Source organism: Apodemus sylvaticus, chromosome 22, assembly GCF_947179515.1.
Source record: "Apodemus sylvaticus chromosome 22, mApoSyl1.1, whole genome shotgun sequence".
NCBI classification, from domain to species: domain Eukaryota; kingdom Metazoa; phylum Chordata; class Mammalia; order Rodentia; family Muridae; genus Apodemus; species Apodemus sylvaticus.
The window spans coordinates 58,280,351-58,303,159 of NC_067493.1; the positions used below are offsets into that span (position 1 = coordinate 58,280,351).

Genomic DNA, 22,809 nt, shown 5'->3' on the forward strand with positions numbered 1-22,809 from the left:
AAAAGTTTAAAACAGAAACCATCATAGACTTACCCAAGTTTTACATTTCTCCAAAAACTTAAATTCGTGCCTCTAACGGGCTCTTCCATCTTCCATTAGATTGACAACCCCTATCTAATGTTCCAAGTCATTCGATAACACGTCCTGCATTACTAAATCTTCTAGGGTTGCAGGAACATAACAAAACAAAACACTGGCTGGCGCTGGAGGACTTGCATAAGCAGCAAAAAGCCCCAGGTTCAATCCCAAGTATGGCCAGCAAGTAGTCAGTCTACTACCTTATATTATGCAAATAACCTGGCCTATGACTCCCAATCCTCCTGCCTCTGTTGAGATTCAATGCCCTGCCTCAGCCTTCTAAGAGCTGACATATGTATGTGTCACTGAGCCTGCTAATAAACCTTTTTTTAAATGTTGAGCACCTGCCTCTCCACGGAAAGTTCAGTCATCAGAATACCTGGGCGGGAGCCAGGGCAGGAGCCAGGGCGGGAGCCGGGTCGAGGGTCACAAAGTTCTTTTCCTTCACCAGTAGATCCTGAAATTTTTTCTTCATGTACTCATCCTGAGAAGAAATCCAAAGGCATAAATAGGCTGCATATGAGGAGAAGCAAGCTCCCAGAGTAACAGGGAAATGCCCAAGGCGACCTTCCTGACAGCAAGCCTCATACCTTTGCTGAAGTTTCCTAACGAAGAAGGGACATGGCTGCTCACCTCTGCCTTCTCAGAACAGCCAGTGCTCAATCAGGTACGTCAAACTCAAGGGACATGAGCTCTTAATTAACCAGAGACCCAGACCCCAGCTATAGTCCAGAACCAGAAGCATGCTGTGGGGAACACTAGTCAGAAGACCTGAACACAAGGCTGACACTGTGCCTGAGCCCTCACAGAACCAGACCTCTCCCTCCCTGACACAAAGAAAGAAAGAAAGAAAGAAAGAAAGAAAGAAAGAAAGAAAGAAAGGAAGGAAGGAAGGAAGGAAGGAAGGAAGGAAGGAAGGAAGGAAGGAAGGAAGGAAGGAAGGAAGGAAGGAAGGAAGGAAGGAAGGAAGGAAGGAAAACTATGACCAGAAAAAGAAATCTTTAAAAAGCAAAAACAGAACCAAACCAACCAAACAAACAAACAAACAAAAAAGACTGCATACACTAGGAGCACCCAGGAGGCATAGGAAGGTAAATTTTTGTGCCTCTGAAGCCATTCTCATTTACACTTTGTCAACTTGATACAAGCTAGGATCACCTTGGAAAGGCAAGGCTTCCATCAGATTACCAGTAGGCATATAGGTTGGGGGGACTTCCTTGATTAATGATTGAGGCGGGAGGATGAAAATGCCCACTGTAGGTGGTGCCATTCCTAGGCTGGTAGTCCTAGGTTATATCGGGGAAGCAAGCCACAGAGAGCATGCCAGTAAGTACCATTCCTCTACAGTTTCTGCTTCAGGATCTTGCCTTGCGTTCCCTCCTACCTTGACTTTCCTCAGTGAGGGACTCTAATGTGGAAGTATAAAGTGAAATAAAGTCTCCTCTCTAAGGGGTTCAGTCCTTTAGTACTGTGGTTACCACAGTAACAGGACAAGAATGGTGTCCACAGACTACAGACACCCTGTGTGCTTTCTCTCTGTATTTTTCTACCTCTACCACGGCATCCAGGATGAAAGGCTCCCAACACAAGTGATTTTGTGTGAGCCAGCACCTACTTCCTTGTCTTACTGGTTACTCCAAGCGGCTCACAGAGTGCCTGTCTAGACAGCACCAAGCTCATATGCACATTCATGTATATTGCTCTGCTCTTTATATCTCGGGCCTAACAGTGTTCCAAATCTGAACTCATTAACTGTGCTCTGAAGGGAAATGCATGAATGCATGAATAAAACCAACACGAATGCCTCTGTGAATTAGGTAAGCGTTGCCAGTCCTGTGTATTCAGTGCTACAGGGAAGAGGTGGAGCCTCAAGAGCAGAGGCCACTGGGAAGAAGTTATATTATTGGGAGATGCCCTAGAAGGAAATCCTCCTCCTCCTTCTTTAAAAATCTTTGTGTGTGTGCTCAGGTTGGAACTCCTAGGTATACGAGCACACAAACACACATATACATACACAAAATTAAAAAAACAAATCTTCCAAGTCTCCCCAGCATGCTGTAGCATGCATGTAGAGGTCAGAGGTCAACTTTGGGTGTTGGCCCTCTCCTTCCATCTTGTTTAAGAAGAGTCTCTTGTTGCTCACCACCACATACAGTCAATCTAACTGGCTTATGAGCTGCAGGGGAGTCCGCACCCCCAATATCTTAGTTCTTCACATTGTAGGACAAGTACTTTATCCACTGAGCCTTGACTCCCTGGAGCTTCTTCCTCTGGTTTCTCATATCAATCAAGGACTAGCCTCCCCTATAAACATTAACAAAATAAACTTTTTCTCCTTCCGACTTGATTTATCTAGGTGTGTCATAGCTAATAGAAACCTAATAAGCTCGAACATCATTCTTCTGGACACTGTCTGGTGGGGCCATTCATGGCCTGTGGCATCTGACTACAACATATTCACAAGCATTGATGGGCATTATAGTCACAATCCATGGGCCGCAATGACCTGTGGCATCTGTCTGCATCATATTCACAAGCAACAGGTCAAAAGGAACATGAAAAAAGCATCTCGGGCAGGTGAAATGACTCAGTGGTTAAGAGCACTGACTGCTCTTCTGAAGGTGCTAAGTTCAAATCCCAGCAACCACACGGTGGTTCACAACCATTCTTAACAAGATCTGATGCCCCTTCTGGTGTGTCTGAAGACAGCTACAGTGTACTTACATATAATAACAAATAAATGTTTGGGCTGGATCGAGCAGGGCATGGAGTGAATAAAGGTCCTGAGTTCAATTCCCAGCAGCCACATCATGGCTCACAACCATCCACAGTTACAGTGTGCTCATATACATAGAATAAATAAATAAATCTTAAAAAAAAAAAAAAAGAAAGAAAGAAAGAAAGCATCTCAAGATGAGAACAAGTAGCAAGATTTCTGTAAACCTGTGAGTAGTCTACCTTCTGAAGATAATAAGTTACAAGTCCCTCGAAAGGCAAGCAGAAGGATTCTTCTATTTTATCAAAAGTGACGGAGAGCTGAGCTTCAGCTCTAATTCCTTGTGAAAAACAGATTTTTTTTTTTTTTGAGACAAGAAGTTCAAGCAAAATGGGCTGCACTGACTCATGCCTCTCAGGCAAACACAAACCCGTTGCTAGGCCTGACTGGCCAGATCGTGCTTTTTTTTTTTTTCCCCAAAGCTAATACAGAAAGCCAACGCAGTGTGTCTGCCTCCGTATGGTTCCCAGAAGCTGCCCTATTAAGGCATGTGACAAGAGCCAAAGGGTGGGCTTCTCCTTTCATCAAAGTTAAATCCTCACATGCAAAGACACCTTTGTTTCCAAACTCCTAGTCTCCAAGGCCCTTGCTGCTTTCAGATCTGTGTGGTCTAGTAAACATTAAATCATGGGAAGATTTCTTCTGGGAGGAGAATCATGTTTCCAGGGCAACAACCAAAACACATATATCTCTCCCTTCCCCCCTCCCCACCCTCCTCCTTTAAAAAAATATTTTATTGCATTTTTCATTTATCTTATATGTGTGTGTAGAATCAGAGGAAGACTTTCAGGAGTCGTTTCTTTCCTCCACTATGTAGATCATGGGGATCAAACTGGGGTCGTCAGATTTTGTGCTGGACCTGGTGAGGAGACACCCCCTCAGGGCCAGTTGCCCTCCTTCTTTTAAGGATTTGTTGTTCTTGACCTGAGCTCGTCTGACCAAAACTTAGGTGTTGAAGCTTGCAAGACAGAAAGGGGACAATCTTCCAGAGTACCATATGGACAGCAGGGATTTTTCAAGGTGTTCCCAGAACAGAGAACCACGAACAGGGGAGCTCCAGCTACCTAGCGACATCACCCAGCCCCACAGGAAACGGAGGCCATAAGGAAGTTCACAGCAAAGTGTGGACAAGATGAAGAGTAGAATCAGACATCTACTGGAGAAGCTGCTGGATGCTCCAGCTGATTAATTCCAAGCCAACGATTAATCTCCCAAACTTACAGACACTCGTACACTGACAGCAGGCTTTGAGTGAGCCTGGCATAAAAAAAAAAAAAAAAAAAAAAAAAAAAAAAACTCAATGCAACAGGGAATAGAGATGTCACACACTCTAAAAGGGTGCAGGTGACAGCCTGCGCTAAGGACATGCTTGCTCACCGGAACAACTGGGACCCTTTAAAACATAGCCACCTCAGGCTATGGCTCAGGAAGTGGCTGGGTTCCCTCAGGAACTGGGTTCCTGGATCCGATCCAGTTTTCTTGATTAAAGGTAAAAAATAGCTGGACCACAGCACAGTCTGCTCCACTGGGCAGAGGAGGGGTAGAAAGGGAGAGAGCTGGGAACTGAGGAAGACGAAGCTCTCAGCCGCACTGCAGTCTCAGGGCAAATGGAACCAGAACCCAACATGAGTGGGCCAGGAGCTGCATGGAAAGAGGTGACACCCAACACACACACACACACGCACACACACACACACACACTCATTCACCTTCTCTTCTCCCATTCCCCATCTCTCCCTCCCCTCCTCCCTTTCCCTCTTCCACATGCATGTGTGTACTGATTAAAAAAAAAAATCGCAAACACACTTTACCTAATGAACCCATGACACAGAGACCAGGTGAGACACTCACACTCATCTCACCTAAGCAGTGTGCGGGGCTCCCCTGAATTTTAGGCAAAAAGGAGCTGCCTCGTACCCACCTGAAGCCATGGATGATTTAAGGCTTCCTCTGTGGTAAGCCTAGCCTTTGGATCCACAACCAATAGTTTCTTGACAAGGTCCAGAGCTAAAGCAGCAGAATTGGGGAAATCACAATAAAAAGAATAAATACATTCCACCTGCATTATTAAACTATGCCAGAACTACAGACCACCAGCCAGACAGGAGAGCAGCATGGAACCAGCTGATTTCATGGAGAAAGCCCTCCAAGCACCTCCCTCTCTAAATACAGGAGATTGGGACCTTGAGAATGAGGATGTACCCCATCTCTCTCTGCTCGGACATCATAACCTTTCCTGTTCCTTTTCTTGCTCAAGTTCAGGCAAATTTAAACTGAACTTCCGAACAGAGAAACCCTGTCTCAAAAAAACAAAACAAAACAAAAAAACAAAACAAAACAGAAAAACAATAAACTGAACTTCCACCCAGTTGTGAGATACTCACAAGGCATCAGGAACTCTGCATCCCTATGCTTGATGGTGAGAGACCAGAGAGGGGCTCCCCATAAGCAAGTCAAAATAAGTCACTACCTCACAGGCAAGCAACAACCAAAGGCTGGCCTGCATGCTGCAGCAATATTCTCCCTTAAATCCCTGATAGTAAATATAATCACCTAGGTTATGTTTTAGACACTTGGTTTTACACACCTTTTGTCCTGGGAGTTGCAAGGTTGCACTTTTTAATTATAAAACAAGATAACCGATGACACTGGGCTCTTACATTCTGTTTACTCAAACCATTTGTTATTAGACGCTGTTTTGCGCACTTGAATGGGGGAGCAGACCCTTGACTATGTTATATAAAACCTCACGCAAATCCTTTAATGTCAGAGTTACTGACCACTTGTTTACAAACAGAGAAAATAGAGACTCAAAAACATTTGACTACCTTGCCCAAGGGCACACAACTGACAAGTAGCAGAGCTAAGACTTAGACTCAGGCTGTGAAGCCCAGGCTCTTACTCATGTCCTCTTCCTGCCAAATGGTGCAAAGCAACAGAATGATCAGATGGGAGAGAAACAGCAGTCTGAGGAGAAACTCCCACCAACAGGACACCCACATGTCAATCAGTAAACCACGCGTCTGTGACCCTTTTGTATCCATACCCTTCTCTGAGACATCTGTCCAGACTTCAGGAATAAAGTTGTACTTTCCACTGGTGATCTGATCCTTCAGTGACACTTGGGTCTTATGCTCAGAGAAAGGTGGATACCCACTTAGGCTTAATATTGGTAGAGAAAGAAAGGAAAAAAGTCAAGTGGCATTCTCAGTAGCATGGGATACACAGGCTTCTTCTCAGCATTGAGAAAAACCAGCTTTTCAATCTTAAGTCAAGGATCAAAAAGATGACCCGAGTCAGACAGGAGCTCTCTACCCAGACACAGGTAGTTTCGTCCGACCTCATCCAACCAGACCGTGAAGCCACGAAAATGTCTCTTACCAGATGAAGAGAATAACTCCTAAGCTCCAGCAGTCCACAGCACGGCTGTACCCAGCAGTCCCGTTGGAGACAAGAACCTCAGGAGCCAGATAAGTGGGCGTACCACATAACGTTTTCATCAGGGAGGTCTCCCCCAAGATCTTGGACTGCCCAAAATCAGTGATCTATAATTATAAACAAAACAAATGAAATCCAAACATTATCATAGCCCATCATCCCAAGAGACACGGAAACTGGATTACCTGTCATAGACACCCGCCATTAACCCAAAATGTACAATTTAATGTATTCGCAAAGTAATTTTGCTTAGAAGAAAATCCCGCCAGGTGGTGGTGGCGCATGCCTGTAACCCCAGCAGTCTGGGAGGCAGAGGCAGGCAGATTTCTGAGTTCAAGGCCAACCTGGTCTACAGCGTGAGTTCCAAGACAGCCAGGGCTATAACGGAAACCCTCTCTAAAAAACCAAAAAAAGGAAAGAAAGAAGAAAGAAAGAAAGAAAGAAAGAAAGAAAGAAAGAAAGAAAGAAAGAAAGAAAGAAAGAAAGAAAGAAAGAAAGAAAGAAAGAAAGAAAGAAAGAAAGAAAGAAAGAAAGAAAGAAAGGAAGGAAGGAAGGAAAGAAAGAGAGAGAGAGAAAGAAAGAGAAAGAAAGAAAGAAAGAAAGAAAGAAAGAAAGAAAGAAAGAAAGAAAGAAAGAAAGAAAAAAAAGAAAGAAAGAAAGAAGGAAAGAAAAAAATCCCTGGGCTTAGGAACCTGAGAAACAATTTACCTACGATCATTATAACCTTATGAAAATTGTATGACCCCTGCCACAAACACATAGGACACTAATATTTATGCACCCAAGACTTAAATTTCACAACACTGTGCAACATCTGGAGAGCTTGTGGGGTTCAGAAATGTACCTGTTGTCACCCTCAAGTTTTATTGTTTTGGAGTCTTCTTGATTTTTTTGTCTTGTGATTGTACCAAGAGATTCTAGAGTGAAGCTAGGCTCAGGAGGAAAGGTGATCCATGATTCAATGGTCCGTTTAGACCCTCTTCCCTCCCTCTGAACACAGAAGTGGCTTGTATGCTCTGGAGTTCAGTAACTGACCATTAGATAGGTGGAACACTGGGCTGTCTCAATAATAACTGGTAGGATTGGGAAGTGAGATTCTCAACCTTTTGATATTCCTACTTTTTTAACGTAAGAAAATAAAAGGCAGTTTGAACAGAAATATATGGCCTCTATGTGGCCACAGAGAGGTTAGGCGTTGTCACCTTGATAAGACAATCCTCTTCCTGAGATGATAGAAGAACATTCTCCGGCTTTAAGTCCCGATGTATGATCCCATTTTCGTGAAGGTACTGTACAAAAACAGGCAGGACTGTTAGTTTATATGTACACAGGTAAGGAGACAGTCACCAACAGATAACTCAGCTTGGGCAATATTAAGCTGTATGATGCACCAGTGCCCTAAAAGTCAGAGCTGGACCAAGCCTGAGCACTTAAAAATTTATGTTACAAAAAAACCTTTAAAACACATAAAAATGAAAAGAGCGGCTTAGAATGGTAAACTTTGAAGCTGGAGAGATGGCTCAGTAGGTAAGAACACTGACTGCTCTTTGAAAGGTCATGAGTTCAAATCCCAGCAGCCACATGGTGGCTCACAACCATCCATAAAGAGATCTGAAGCCCTCTTCTGGTGTCTGAAGACAGCTACAGTGTACTTACATATAGTAAATAAATAAATCTTAAAAAAACAACAACAAAACAAAAAAACACTTTCTTTAAAAAAAAAAAAAGGGTAAACTTTATGTTTCACAATGCCAGAAAACAAAAATCCCCTCAAACAGGCACAGTGTCTGTTTCAATAAACATTTAAATAAATGATAACATATCATAGGAATTCCATGAAAAGTATACATTTGGTTATTCAATCCCTAAGAATATTTTAAAGGTACTTGCCACCAAACCTGACAACCTCAAGCCCCAAAGAGCACAGAATGGAAAGAGAAATGACTTCTCCAGGTTGTCCTCTAACACACACACTCTCTCTCCCACATGCACACTCTCTCTCTCTCACTCACTCACACTCTCTCTCACACACATATATACTCACTCACACATACACACTCTCACACTCACACTCTTCACTCACACACACACACTCGCTCTCACACACACACTCAGTCTCTCATATACACACACTGTCTCTTTCACACACACACACATGCGTGCGCGCATACTCTCTCACACACATAATACTCTCACACACACTCACTCTCTCACACATACTCACACTCTTCACTCTCACATACTCACACTCACTCTCACACATACTCTCACACACACTCTCACACTGTCTCTCATATACACAGTCTCACACACACTCTCACACACACTTTCACTCTCTCACACACTCATATACAGTCCCACACACATACACTCACACACTCTTTCACACACATTCTCCCACACACTTACACACACACAAAACAGAGAAACTCTGAAAGAAGAAGCTATGGGACTTGCCTAGCATGAACTACACTCAATCCCCAATGCTGTAAACATCAAAAATAACCAAAAACTAAACTACTGATCTATTCCTAGGTACAAAGACTAGCTTTAGTACTTTAAAATTCTCTTGTTAGAAACAGAATGCAAAAATGAAAATAGACAAAATACCAATTCTTTAGTGTAGATGTCGTACATCTACAGATCTATGTACAATTTATTGTTGTTGGTCAGTATACAAGGAAATAATAAGTTGATGACGAATCAAATCCTGTGCACATGACAGCCATCATTAAAAGTGAACTATAAGGGCTGGAGAGATGGTGCAGTGGTTTAGAGCACTGGCTGCTCTTCTAGAGGTTCTTAGTTCAATTCCCAGCATCCACATGGTAGCTCACAACTATCTATAGCAGGATCTGATGCCCTCTTCTGGTGTGTCTGAAGACAGCTACAGTGTGCTCATATAAATAAAATAAATAAGTAAAATCTTTTTTTTAAAGATTTATTTATTTATTATATGTAAGTACACTGTAGCTGTCTTCAGATACTCTAAAAGAGGGTCTCAGATCTCATTACGGATGGTTGTGAGCCACTATATGGTTGCTGGGATTTGAACTCAGGACCTTTAGAAGAGCAGTCAGTGTTCTTAACTGCTGATGCATCTCTCCAGCCTCAGTAAAAAAATTTTTTGAAGTGAACTATGAAGCCAAGCGTGGTGGTGCATGCCTGTACTCTAAGCACTTGGAAAATACAAGCAGGAAGAGCCAAGCTCAAAGCCAAGTCGACTACTGAGTGAAGTTAAGATCAGCCTATGCTATGAGATCCTATCTCAAAAAAAAAAAGCTTACAAAGGACTATAGGTAATTACCAGGAATACAGGAAATGTTGTGTGAGTGTGTGAATGTTTCAGACAGAGAGTGAGAGAGAGGGAAGTGTATGTTATATGTGTTTTATGTGTGCGGTGTGTGTATATGAGTGTGTGTACTGTGTGTGGTGTATGTGTCTGCATGTGGGTACTGTGTGTAGTGTGTGTGTCTACATGTGTGAGTGTATGAACATGTGTGTGTGTGGTGTGTGTGTGTGATTGTGCTGTGAGTGTGTATGTAGTGTTTGTGGTATGTGTATCTGTGTGAGAGTGTGTTCTGAGTGTGTGTGGATATGTGTGTGAGTGTTGTGAGTGTATGTTGAGAGCATGTGTGTAAGAGTGTATGTGGTGGTGGCAAGTGTGTGTAAGTGCTGTATGTGTGCTGTATGTGTGCTGTGTGGCAAGAGCTTGATCATCTGAGCTACAGAGGGAAGGAATGTTTGTCCTTTTGTGCCTAGAACAGAGCAGCAAACACAGGACCTCAGTCCCTGGGCCTTCGCCTGACACCAGAGGGCTTCTCTTACCTGTACAGCTAAAAGCATCTGGTAGAAATAGAGTTTGCAGGTGGCTTCTTTCAAGCGTTTGTTCCCCACCACCCGGTCAAACAGTTCTCCTCCTTCCATCCTGAAACAGAACAGGACCTTCATCCCTGGATGCACAGACAGCACCAATAAAATAAACTCATCTTGCCCAGAAAAATAAAAACGGGGGAGGGGCAGGGTTTGAGCACTTGTCCCATGTCAGAGGCCCTGGTCTGCACCTCCATTTTTCTCAGTCTTGACATCACTTTTAAAATTAATGATCTTGGCTGGGCAGGGTAGAGCACAGAGCACGGCTTTAACACCAGCACTCAGGTAGAGCTCAAAGCCCCAGGCCAGCCAGACATACAAGAGGCCTTCTCAAAACAAATACGCCAGGCGATGGTGAGGTGCACTTGGGAGGCAGAGGCAGGCTGCTCTCTGCCCTTAAGATGGTCCAGTCTAGTCTACAAAGTGAGTTCCAGCTCAGTCAGGCTACAAAGAGAAACCTTGTCTCCAAACACCAAAAATAAATAAAAATCATACATAAATAAACAGATATGTAAGTCATCTTCTTGAGGGCTGGGGAAATAGGTAGGACAAAGAAACTCACAAGGAGAGGCTGTCAGCATACCAGAGCACCAGCTGGTCTCAGGCTCACTCTAGTCACTCTCAAAGTGCTTTGGCTCAGCACAGCTCCTTCCTCCTCACCCCTACCCTCTTCTCCTGCTCATGAGCTCCCTCCCCCCAGTTTCTCATTCCCCTCTAGCCCTGCCATTCCAGCCATGAGCTCTCTTAGCCCCCTCTCCTCTCAGTGCACTGGCTCCCCTCCCCTCCCCTCCCCCTCCTCTCACAGCCAGGTTCAGTCTCGATGCCCTGCTCTGGAATCTTTCAGCCACCTCTGCCTGTGCTCTCCCTGAAATGCATAATAAAAACCTGCTCCTCAACCACACCTCGGAGGGCTGTGTCCTGATTTCTCTCATGCCTCTCACAGAAGACCAGAGTTCAGTTCCCAGCACCCATGTCCAACTCACAAGCTCCTGTAACTCCAACTTGGGAGACAGAAGCCCACGTCTGACCTCTATGGGGTATACGTGCACACTTGCACAGACACATGGCTAAAAATAAACAAATGTAAATCTTGTAACGAGTTGATGATCTCATAAGCCTGGTCCACAATCGGATGCCCCAGTATGAAAAGACGGAAAGATGGGATACACAGTGTTGCAAGATATTTCCTATCTATTCACACTGAGGCAGTGAGAGGCCAGTGATTGGAGGGGAGGGAGGAGGAGGAGCTAAGAGAAGGAGGGAGGCTGGGGACAGAAGGAGACACGGATATCCAGATGGCTTCAGATGTATTTCTGGTGTTTTGGAGAGGTTAGAAATATTGGGATAATACTTTATCATTGTAAATTGGCATTATGTAATTGGAAGTTTTATATACATAAATCTATTTGGTTAACTATTCAAGTTCAAGAATCATGCTTTACCAGATACTTGGAAGGAGTAGTGCAGAGGCCTGGCGGAGCAGTACTCATTTTTATTAATAACTACTACAACATAGTAAGCAATGGAGACTTCTTTGGGAACCTTTAGAAATCTGATTCTAGCAAGACAGCGTTGGCACACACCTTTAATCCCATCTCTGACTTAGAAGCCAGCCTAGTCTACAGAGAGAGTTCTAGGACTGCCAGGGCTACACAGGAAAACTATCTTGAAAACAAAAGATAAAATAAAGATCTGATTCCAGAAGCTGGAGAGAGGCCCACAGAATTGCATTCCCACATTGTTCCTACATGCTAGTGGAGAGAAAATAGACTCCCAAGCTGCACCAGACAACTGGGGTCTGAACCCCAGTTCAATTCTTCATAGCTGTAGGTCTTTGGGTAAGCTACTTAATCCCTCTGAGCTAAACAACAACAATAAAATCAAACTCACAGACATTGGCCTGCCTCTGCCTCCTAAACACCGGGGTTAAAGGGGTATGCCACCACCTCCCGGCTAAGTTACATTCAATTCTTTACTGTCTTATAAATCACACATGGAAACATGAATTTAAATGTTACTACTTACAGTTCCAGAACAATATAATAATCTTCCACATCAAAAACATCTTTAATCTTGATGATGCACGGCTATAAGAGAGAAGAAAGGAGAATTGAGAAACTCCAGAAAGGAAACCTTCAAACACAGAACCCAAGGTATCAGGAGGACGAAGAGCCGGCACCGGGTCCTTGTCTGGGGATGCTGCTGAGTGAAGCGCAGGAGAAGGCAGAATGGAATGTAACTGACTCCTCACTGAGAACTCACACAAGAAACTCATCATCACACAGTGTCAGTAAGGAGTAATTCATGACTGCACAGGAGCCTGCCTAGGCATGGCAGTAGGTTTTCCCAGACTTCCTCCTCATTCATCAAAAGGAGGCGGGGTAATTTCATAGCAGGCCTGAGATCTGAAATTCAATCCCAGCATAGGAGTGAAGTCCCTTTCCTCAACAGGACACAAGATCAGAGACCATGGAGCTGTTTTGTAATCCCAACACTTGGGAGGGCAAAGAAGGAAAATCAAGAATTCAAGGCCAGCCTCAGCTATAAAGCGAGTTCAAGGATAGCCTGGGCAACAAGAGACCCTGTCTCAATAACAAAGAAGACTAGGGAGGAAACCCAATTGTACTCCCAGATACCAGATTCCTGGAGCTCCAGCACTGGAATCATGGAGAATGGTAACTATATGGTAAGATTCTCTCATTAGCCAGTGGTGGCTCATGCCTTTAATCCCAGCATTTGAGAGGCAGAGACGGGAGGATTTCTGAGTTCGAGGCTAGTCTGGTCTACAGAGTGAGTTCCAGGACAGCCAGTGCCACACAGAGAAACCCTGTCTTGAAAAACCAAGAAAAAAAAAAAGAATCCTCTCATTGTCTAAGACCTTTGAAGCATGGTTCATAGTTTATCATCTCTGCAGGACCCACAGCACTGTGGGCAGAGAACAGGTTTAGATTCTCTAGAATACAGACTTAGCATTACAATTTTCCACTTAGAAAGCATCCTTGTGTTTAAAATTGACATCCAAGCTCAGTGGCAGGTAAGAAACAGACTGAGTATCTATCAGGAATACAGAAACCAGAACGGAGGACAGATCCCAAGAAACTCAAAGAGAGAGCCTATTAGGCTTCCATGTTTGAGATTTTAAGAGGTGAGACTCACTGCCGAGTTCTTCATGGTTCCCTGTAACTGTTGCTCTCCACATCCGACTTCCTACAGTGAACTGTTGTAGGACAGTCAATGAGCACCCACAGCTTCCCAACATGGACTTGGAAAACACTGCTGAGTTCTCAAGAGCACTCCATCTTTTTTTTAAAGATTTATTTATTATTATATCTAATTACACTGTAGCTGTCTTCAGACACACCATAGGAGAGCGTCAGATCTCCTTACGGATGGCCGCGAGCCACCATGTGCTTGCTGGGATTTGAACTCAGGGCCATAGGAAGAGCATCCAGGGCTTTTAACGGCTGAGCCAGAAAGACTTTCATCTTAAAGCTTGAAGTAACCAGTAAAATCTTTAGGGAGATGATACATAACTGGAAGGTATGCCATGTTCTTCGTTTAATTATGTGTGTCTGTCTGTCTGTCTGTATCTGTGCATGCCATGGAGAATGTGTGGAGGTCAGGGAAGAACTTATGGGAATTGGTTCTCTCCTTCCTCCATGTGAGTCCTAAGAATCAAACTCAGATGGTCAGGCTAGGAGGCAAGCTCCTTCCTCCTGAATCATTCTGCGAACAGTGAATGTGTTTAAAAACAAGAAACAAAAAAACTGGGCAAAGCAGTAGGCTGCGGCAGGAAGATTGCTTGAGCCAGGAATGGGGCCTAGCCTGGCCAATTCAGCCAGTTCCTGTAGAAAAGAACAAAAACAAACTCCACTCAAGAGGCGGAGACAGAAGGGTCACGTGGGTTCAGTATTCCCAGACTTGCCAGGGTCACAAGGCAGGACTGTCTCCTAACAACAAAAAGAAAGAAAAGGAAGAAGTGGGATTGAGGAGAGGGAGAAAAGGCAGAAGGAAAGGGAAGCAAAAAGAACATGGAAGGAAAGGAGGGGAGAGAGAAGAAGTTGTGGCAGGGACAGGCAAGCAGGAAGGCTGGCCAGGAGTGCCAGGGTTAGGAACCACTGAGTTGTAAACAGGCTGTGGAGACATTGTATCAAACACAGTAATCTAGAATAAATAAACCTAGCTCTTAGAGGGAAGTGAGGAGCTGGGAGAGAGAAAAGAAATTCTTCTGACTGGAGGTTAAAAGAGAGAAGAAGAAATCCTTAGTTACTCTGGCAAGATGTGGATCAAGTTTAACTCCAGCACCTACTCAGTGTGCATTATGAGTTCTCATAAACTAATGAAGAGACTGAGAGAACCAGCAAAGAGAAGCCAGTATCACACTGGTGAGCTACGGCCCAGTGACTTCCACAGATATAAAGTCATCCTTACAAAATAGGTAAGGACCACTTATATCCAACACAGCTCCCCATACCTACGAATCAGATGCAGCAATGGGATTCTTATCTGTCAGACACCATGGGTTTAACTGGATTACTCCAAATAAAAGATATTTATTTAAAAGGACCCAAATTTCAGATATAACTCACTAAAACGCATTTTCTTTGCAAATATAACTAATCTTTATAAGATTTTTGTCAAGATGTCAATAAAAATACCGAGTGTTAAAACATGAAGTCTTGGAGCCTTTTATACGCGACTGTATTCTTAAAACTTTGAAGTAAAACTCGTCATCCAAGTTAAATAAGAGCCAGGCCCAACTAGGCTCCTACAGCAACGCCTTGTACACTTCCCATATTTTGAGACAAGTTACTACGAGTGGCAGTGATACTTACATGATTTAATTTCTTCAAAATTTCTATCTCAGTTTCCACACTGGGAGCTGTGTCCTTAAATAAACAGGAGAGCATTAGAGTTCATTAGTAACAATAATCACAATGGCCAGTATTTTAAAAATATAGTTTAAACTTCATTTAGGATGGCTGAGTTACAAACCAGGCTCTGCTCATACAGAGGACACGAGACTACATATTTGTGTAAAATGGACTTCAGCTAAGAAACACAGATTCAAAATTTAAAAATTTGTTTTTCACTTTTATTTTATGTACACTGATGTTTCGCCTGCATGCATGTCTGTGTGAGGGTGTCCAGTCCCCTGGAACTAGGGCTACACACTGCTGTGAGCTGCCATGTTGCCTAAGAATTGAACACAGGTCATCTAGTGGACCAGCAAGTGCTCTTAACCACTGAACCATCTCTCCATCCCCCACCCCCAGATTCAAAACGTTTATTGTTACTGTTACTGTTACAGGGGCAGGGGTGGGGGTGAGGAGGTTCTGTTAATAAAGAGGTCATACAGGATCCAATGAATGAAAGAAAACAATTCAGTAAAGATTTGTTCTAAGTTTTCAAGCGAGGAGATATCCTTTTCTCCCCTAAATGGGAAGCAAATCGAGAATTGTGAGGTCAAAGATCTATAACAAATTGAACGCAGACCGGAAATTCCTCCTGCCATGTAAGAATAGAATTATCTTGGGAAAAACAATTTGAAGAATGTTAAAGCCAGAAACAGCTGGCTGGAAAGGAAGAAGTGCCTGGGCTCTGGTTATATGTGGGAAAAAAACAATACAGTTGGCTGCTTCACTCATTCGGTAAATGTGGACTACAGAATAAGTGATAAATAGCTGCTACATAGAAGTAATTTACATTCTAAAAACCTGCAACTGAGGAATTAAAAATGTCATCTCAGTGGAAGAGTACTGGTCTGGTGTTGCTGAGTCCCTGGGTTTTATAAAAATGTGTTTCTGTAACTAACTTTTAGCCACTGGCACGACACCCAAAAGAGCAAAGAATCTGAAGTTACCTCAACAACCAAGCAAAGAATTATCTGCATAAATTAAGATGAAGTTTAGGGCATTCCTTCACAGTGATGACTTGGAGAATTTGTTTAAATCTGTCTGATATTATCCAGAACATTTGTAGTGCTCACCTCAGAACAGAATCATATCAGGCAAAGTCCCTCGAATGCAACTGACTGACTGGAAAACACCCAAGGCCTCATAGAGCAAATGGGGTCAGCAGAGCTTAGAGAAAGATCGCTAGTCTCCTTCTTTACCATTTTCAAATTCATAGTTGCAGGAAGGGTAACTGTACCATCAAACTGAGAGAAAATAAATAGTGCCGTCTCTGTCAGGAGTGGCAGCGCATCCCTGGAATCCTAGCATTCCAAGAGGATGCCTTCAAGGACAGTCTAAGCTATATGAGAATCATATAAAAAAACAAACAAAAAACAAAAAAAACTGCTTTTGAAGTAAAAAGTAACCACCATAATTTGTAGAATGAGCCAAAATGCTACACTGTAGGTACTAAGCATTTTACACGTTAAGAAATGCTTTCAAAACAAATATTGAGCATAGCACTTAGGGCAGGATTAAACCCAGCTTTCATGAGATTATCTTTCCTTCTCACTAGATCCCGTAACTCTCAACAAGTTTCAATTCTGCTAGAATGTCCCAAGCAATGCTTAAAAAGATGGATGGACTACAGGTAAACCACCATGCTAAAGTGGACGGATGACTAGGAGCAGTTTCTGTGAGGTGCGCATGTTGAGAACGGAAAGGTAACCTCTCCAAAAGAGGTGAATTCATCTGTCTCTAAACACCACAGGGTCTCTCCACCAAGATGAGAGAGGCTGAAGGAAGCTGTGAGGCTGCACTGGCCGTTAGACCCCCTTCACCCCCATCCCTTCATAGCTACTTTATACTAAGGAAAATCCTGTAACTATGCACAGGATTATGTACAACCAATTATTTCTAGAACTAAACTATAAATAAGCGTCTAGATTAACTAAAATACACTTAAAGTGTCCAGTGCTGTTGGCAGTCAAGAGTTGCTCCGTCTAAGCCGTCCAAGCATCCTGAGGCTAAGACAAGCTCCAGAGTTACTTAAGGAAGTGTGAGAGCAGGGCCGCTGCCAACAAGGGTACTTACCGCTTCTCTTGACGAGCCAAGAGCAAACCTCCGCTTGCTGATGATCTTTATGGCCACTTTCTGACATGTTTTCCTCTCAAAAGCCAATTTTACCTCCCCACAAGCACCACTAAGAGGAAATACACAGACAGTGACTTTTCAGGACCATTTTCATAATGAAACAAACCATGTCCATGTTTGCCTTGACAGTAAGAAATTAAAGAAGGGACTGAGGAGGTGGTTCAGGTACTTGTCATACAAGTGCAGAATCTGACTACAAACACCCAGAACCCATGTAAACCAGGCAACATACTGCAAGCCTGGAGGCAGAAACAAGAAAACTCCTCCAGAAGCTTGTGGGCCAGTCCGCCACACACGCACAGCAGAAAACAGAGACCTGGTCTCAAGGTAGAAGGGTGAGACCAACACCCAAGGTGCGCACACACAGACAGACATGCATGTAGCATGCACCTACACACATAGCATACACAGTCACACACACAGCACACACATACACCTGCATGTAGCAATCACATATGCTTACACATACACACACACACACATGCATGTAGCATACATGCATACACACACAGGGGCACACTACGCATGCACATACACAAGTGTACACACACAGAAGAAATTAAATACTGTCCATGAAACATTTTGTTTCCATCGTCTCTATGCTCAAAGGACACATCGAAACCTCACCAGAGTAAACTGCCAAGAGCACACGGAGATGTCGTATACCCAGCAGCACTAAGCTTGGAGTGACTTCAGTCTAATCAGAGCCCTTGATTTTGAAATTCCCAGAAAAACACTAAGAAAAAAAGAAAATTTACTTTCTCTAGAGGTCAGAGAAATAGCAATAGAAGAGTCTTCCTGATCAAAAATGAGTACCCATGCTGGGAGTGACACACTACTGTCATGCAAGGGCTGAGAAGGCAGAGACAGAAGGACAGCAGCAAACCAAAGCCAAGGCCATCCAGGACTGAATTAAAAGAAGAAAATAAGCCGGGCAGTGATGGCACACGCCTGTAATCCCAGCACTTGGGAGGCAGAGGCAGGTGGATCTATGAGTCCAAGGCCAGCCTGGTCTACAGAGTGAGTTCCAGGACAGCCAGGGCTACACAGAGAAACCCTGTCTCAAAAAAACAAAAAACAAAAAGAAGAAAACACAACCAGAAGGTGGTGGCACACACCTTTAATCCCAGTCCTCAGACCAGGAGCAGAAGAAGGCTGAGATGGATGCAGCCATGTTGTTTTGGGGGAAGGATGATAGAAGTTTGGAGCTTTGGGCTGGAAGAAAAGCTACTGGATACTCAAGAGATTGGTGAGTGGAGAGGAATGTAAATAACAGACTTCCTGGCTGTGGAATTTCTGAGGGAAATTGCAGAGTCCCTTAAAGACTCTATCAGAGCTATCTGTGTGACATTTTCAACTAAGATTCTGTAAGGCCTGGAGAGACAGCTCAGAGGTTAAAAGCAATGACTATACTTCCAGAGGTCCTGAGTTGAAATCCCAGCAACCAAACTGTGGCTCATAACCATCTGTAATGAGATCTGGTGCCCTCTTCTGGCCTGCAGGCATACATGCAGGCATAATGCTTTATACATAATGAATAAATAAATCTTTGAAAAAAAATTCTGTGAAAGTAAGGTTGGGTGAAGTGATGCACATCTTTAATCCCAGGACTTGGGAGGCTAGGGCAGGCAGATCTCTGTGAATTCAAAGCCAGCCTGCTCTACAGAGTGAGTTCTAGGACAGGACAGCCAGAGCTACACAGCCTGTCTCGAAAAAAACCAAAAAAAAAAAAAAAAAAAAAAAAGGAGTAGGAGCCAGACTTTGAACACTGAACTGCTTACACTGTTGAAATTTGTTTTTGCTATGATCTGATTGTTACCCTGATTCTTTCTTAAAGTAGTAAGACCTTTTTTAAAAATAAACAAGAACCCACAGTGAAGACACTTATTTTTGAGAACTTGACCTTTTAAATTGCTGAGATTTTTCTTTTATTTCATTTTATGTGTATGGCTGCTTTTCCTGCCTATGTCTGTGCAACAAAGTGTGCAGTATCCCAGAGATTAGAAGACGGTATCGGATCCCCTGGAAGAGAGTTATAGGCACTTATGAGACATCATGCAGATACCGGTTAGCAAACTTGGGTCCTCTAAAAGAGCAACCAGTGTTCTTACTTGCTAAGTCACTCTCCAGTTTCAAATTCTCTTTTTAAAAGACTGTGGAACTTAAAAAAAAAAAAAGACTGTTTCACATTGTGATGACACTTGGGCGGTGGTGGCACACACCTTTAATCCCAGCACTTGGGAGGCAGAGGCAGGCGGATTTCTGAGTTCGAGGCCAGCCTGATCTACAGAGTGAGTTCCAGGACAGCTACACAGAGAAACCCTGTCTCGAAAAAACAAAAAACCAAAAACAAACAAACAAACAAACAAAAAAAACCATTGTGACATTAATTTTGTTGTTGTTGCTGTTATTTGGGGGTTTTGTGTGGTTTGTTTGGTTTTTCTTTTGAGACAGAGTCTCTCTACATAGTCCTGACTGTCCTGGAAGTCTCCACGTAGACCAGGCTGACCTATAATTCAGAGAGCCACTTGCCTCTGCCTCCTGAGTACTAGGATTAAAGGCATGCATCACCACCACCCCCAGTCCATGACATCAGTATAAACAATGACAAATGTTCTTGGGGACAAAGAAGGAAAGGTTATGACAGTGATATATTTGTATGTCAAGTTGATGAGGAATCAATTGCATTGGGATTTTTTTTGTTTTGTTTTGTTTTTGTCAAATTGACACAAACTAAAATCATCTGAGAAGAGGGAACCACAATAGATAAAAATGTCTCCATCAGATTGGCTTTTACACAAGTCTGTGGGGACATTCATGCTCTTGATTAGTGATTGGTGCAGGTTGTCCTGGATTACAGAAGAAAGCAGGCTGAGCAAGCCACTGGGAAGCAGACTAGAAAGCAGCACTCCCCAGTCTCTGCTTCAGTTCCTGTCTCTAGGTTTCTGCCCTGCTTGAGTTCCTGCCTTGGCTTCAATCAGTGACAGACTGTGATCAGGATGTGTAAGCCAGATAAACCCTTTCCTCTCCAGGCTGACTAAAATTGTGATGTTTATCACAGCAACAGAAAGCAAGTTAGGACATAAATAAGGCTGGTGAGCTGAAGTCAATCTCTGCAATCTATGGTAGGAGAAAACTCCTGAAGCCTTTCCTCTGAGCTCCACGTGCACACCAAGGTATACACATCACACACATCTCACACTTACACACAACTCTTCATACACAAAACACATACAATCACATGCACTCTTCATAAACACAGCACATGTAATCACACACACTCTTCATACAGAGAGAGAAAAAGAGAGAGAAGTAATTAAATAATTTTTAATTAACAAGAAATACACTGGATATGGTAGCTAATGCCTGTAGCCCTCAAGAGGTAAAACAGAAGAACTGCCCATGAGTTTGAGGTCAGCGTGGGCTACACTGTGAGTTCATGTCAGTCTAAGCTATGGAGTGAGTCCCTGTCTCAAAAAAAAAGTCAAAAAACTTAATTAGGGATAAGGCTCAGTAGTCTAGCACTTTACCAAACATGCAGAGAATCCTGGATTCCTAGATTTGAACACTAGCGTTACTAAATACTAAACAAACAAAGCAAGGCAAGCATGATTACTCAGCATGCACACAATGGCGTCAACCATCAAGCATGATGAAGTGAAGTCAATCCACATAGGAGAGACCTGACCCTGCACATTGTCCTCTGGCCTACACATACTCACTGAGGCATGAGTGCGCCCACACACAGACAGATACATGGTGAGTCACAGGTCATTCAAAGCTGCTTTTCAAAAGTCATCACTAGCTAGGCAGGGTGAGGCAGGCTTGGAATCCCGTCTGGGGAGGTAAAGGCAAAAGTATCAAGAGCTCAAGACTGTCCTCAACTGCACAGTGAGGTTGAGTTCAGAGTAAACTACATGAGAAAACAAACCAGCCAGGCACAGCAGGGCCACCTTTGATCCAAGCATTTGGGAGGCAGAAGGAAGAGAAATCTCTGTGAGTTCTAGGCCAGTCAGAACAACAAAACAAAACCGTATATTGAAAATCACTTAGTTAATCAAAATAAAACAGAGCTAGGAAGCTATCTCAGTCTATAAAACATGGGCTGGAGAGATGGCTCAGTGGTTAAGAGCACTGACTGCTCTTCCAGAGGTCCTGAGTTCAAATCCCAGCAACCACATGGTGGCTCACTGGAGTGTGCCTGAAGACAGCTACAGTGTACAAATATAAATAAAAAATAAATAAATCTTTAAAAAGAAGAGTCTGCTACACAAGGACCTGAGTTTGGATACTTAGCATCAGCCTTAAAAGCTCATCTCTAATCCCAGTGCTGGTGTGAAGACGGGGACATCCTAGGGCTTGCTATCCAGCAAGGGATGCGGGAGTCAGAAAACTCCAGGTTCAGTGAGCTACAAATACAAAGTGCAGAGCCACTGAAGAGAACACACACACTGACCCTGCACACGGTCATCCTCACCCAGGCAAGCACACAGAACACACTCGAGTAATTATCAGAGAAGCCAAGCCTGGTGACACAAGCTAATTCCAGCACTAAAATTTATAAGGGAAAAACGTTTTATTTAAACTGATAGTTATCAAATACATCAGTAGTACGTGTACCACAAAGTTTGACAGCTATAATATAAATAATAATGCTATAAAATTAGGTATAAAAAAACTAACCCATGAGAATACACAGAAAAAATGACTCTTCGTTTATTATATAAAGAGAAAAAAATTTTACCTTCCAAGAGTTTTTGACATGATGTATTCGTCTCTTAATTCCTTAGGATAAACTGACTGATCATCTACAGTCAGATCAAAAAATACAAAAACTAAGGGGGAAAGGACAGAAATGGGCTTGTTAATAATTCATGATTAAAAACTGGTTCTCGAGTTTAATTAAACACAGAATATAAGGTACAGAATTACATTTATCGTGTAATACAAAATGAATTGTTTTTAATCCAGAGGCCAACAAAATAGTTTAAGTAGGTAAACACCACTTGCTATGCATACCTAATGACTTGAGTTTGGTCCTCAGAACCCACAGTGAAGGGAGAAAATCAAGTCACAACAGTTATTCTCTGACCCCTACATGCACACTGTAATATGTAAGCCTATACATGCACACACAAATCTCTCTCTTGTTCTGTCTGTCTATCCATCTCTCTCCCTCCCCCCCCTCTCTCTCTCTCTGTCTCTCTCTCTCTCTCTCTCTCACACACACACACACACACACTCACAATTAATAAACGTAAATAAGTAAGGTGGAGATGAGAGTAAGATGCCTTACATCACCCGCTGTCCTCCACACCTACACAAATGCACAAACACATAAACTACACATGCACACAAAGTAGGTACTCAGCACTCAGAAGGCAGAGGCAGACAGGGTTCAAAGTCACTCTGGTCTACATAGGGAATTCTAGGACAGCCATATAGCATGACCTTGTCTCAAAAAACAAAAACAAACAAACAAAAACCCCACAACTCAGGCAATAGAGTTAACTCTTGAATGCTAACTTACTTAATTTGACTGATTTAAAGCATATCTATAGAGACACAAAAATTTCCCTTTCTAGAGGAAGTTAA

The 22,809-nt window shown here is 43.0% G+C and overlaps 1 protein-coding gene across 4 annotated transcripts in view; it reads right to left on the bottom strand.

Moving 5' to 3' along the window:
• Chek2 (checkpoint kinase 2) overlaps nt 1-22,809 on the bottom strand; it is a 33,749-nt gene that overhangs the window by 1,419 nt on the left and 9,521 nt on the right. For 2 of the 4 annotated variants that reach the window (XM_052167867.1, XM_052167866.1), the window contains 10 exons: nt 21,959-22,049; nt 17,155-17,263; nt 15,001-15,054; nt 12,191-12,252; nt 10,121-10,220; nt 7,495-7,581; nt 6,236-6,399; nt 5,901-6,016; nt 4,776-4,861; nt 458-562 (listed from right to left, as the gene is read on the bottom strand). In XM_052167867.1, the coding sequence (XP_052023827.1) occupies nt 458-562; nt 4,776-4,861; nt 5,901-6,016; nt 6,236-6,399; nt 7,495-7,581; nt 10,121-10,220; nt 12,191-12,252; nt 15,001-15,054; nt 17,155-17,263; nt 21,959-22,049 (974 nt within the window). Of the gene's footprint in view, nt 1-422; nt 563-4,775; nt 4,862-5,900; nt 6,017-6,235; nt 6,400-7,494; nt 7,582-10,120; nt 10,221-12,190; nt 12,253-15,000; nt 15,055-17,154; nt 17,264-21,958; nt 22,050-22,809 lie in introns of all 4 variants that reach the window. The other 2 variants (XM_052167868.1, XM_052167869.1) reach the window with 2 other exon arrangements.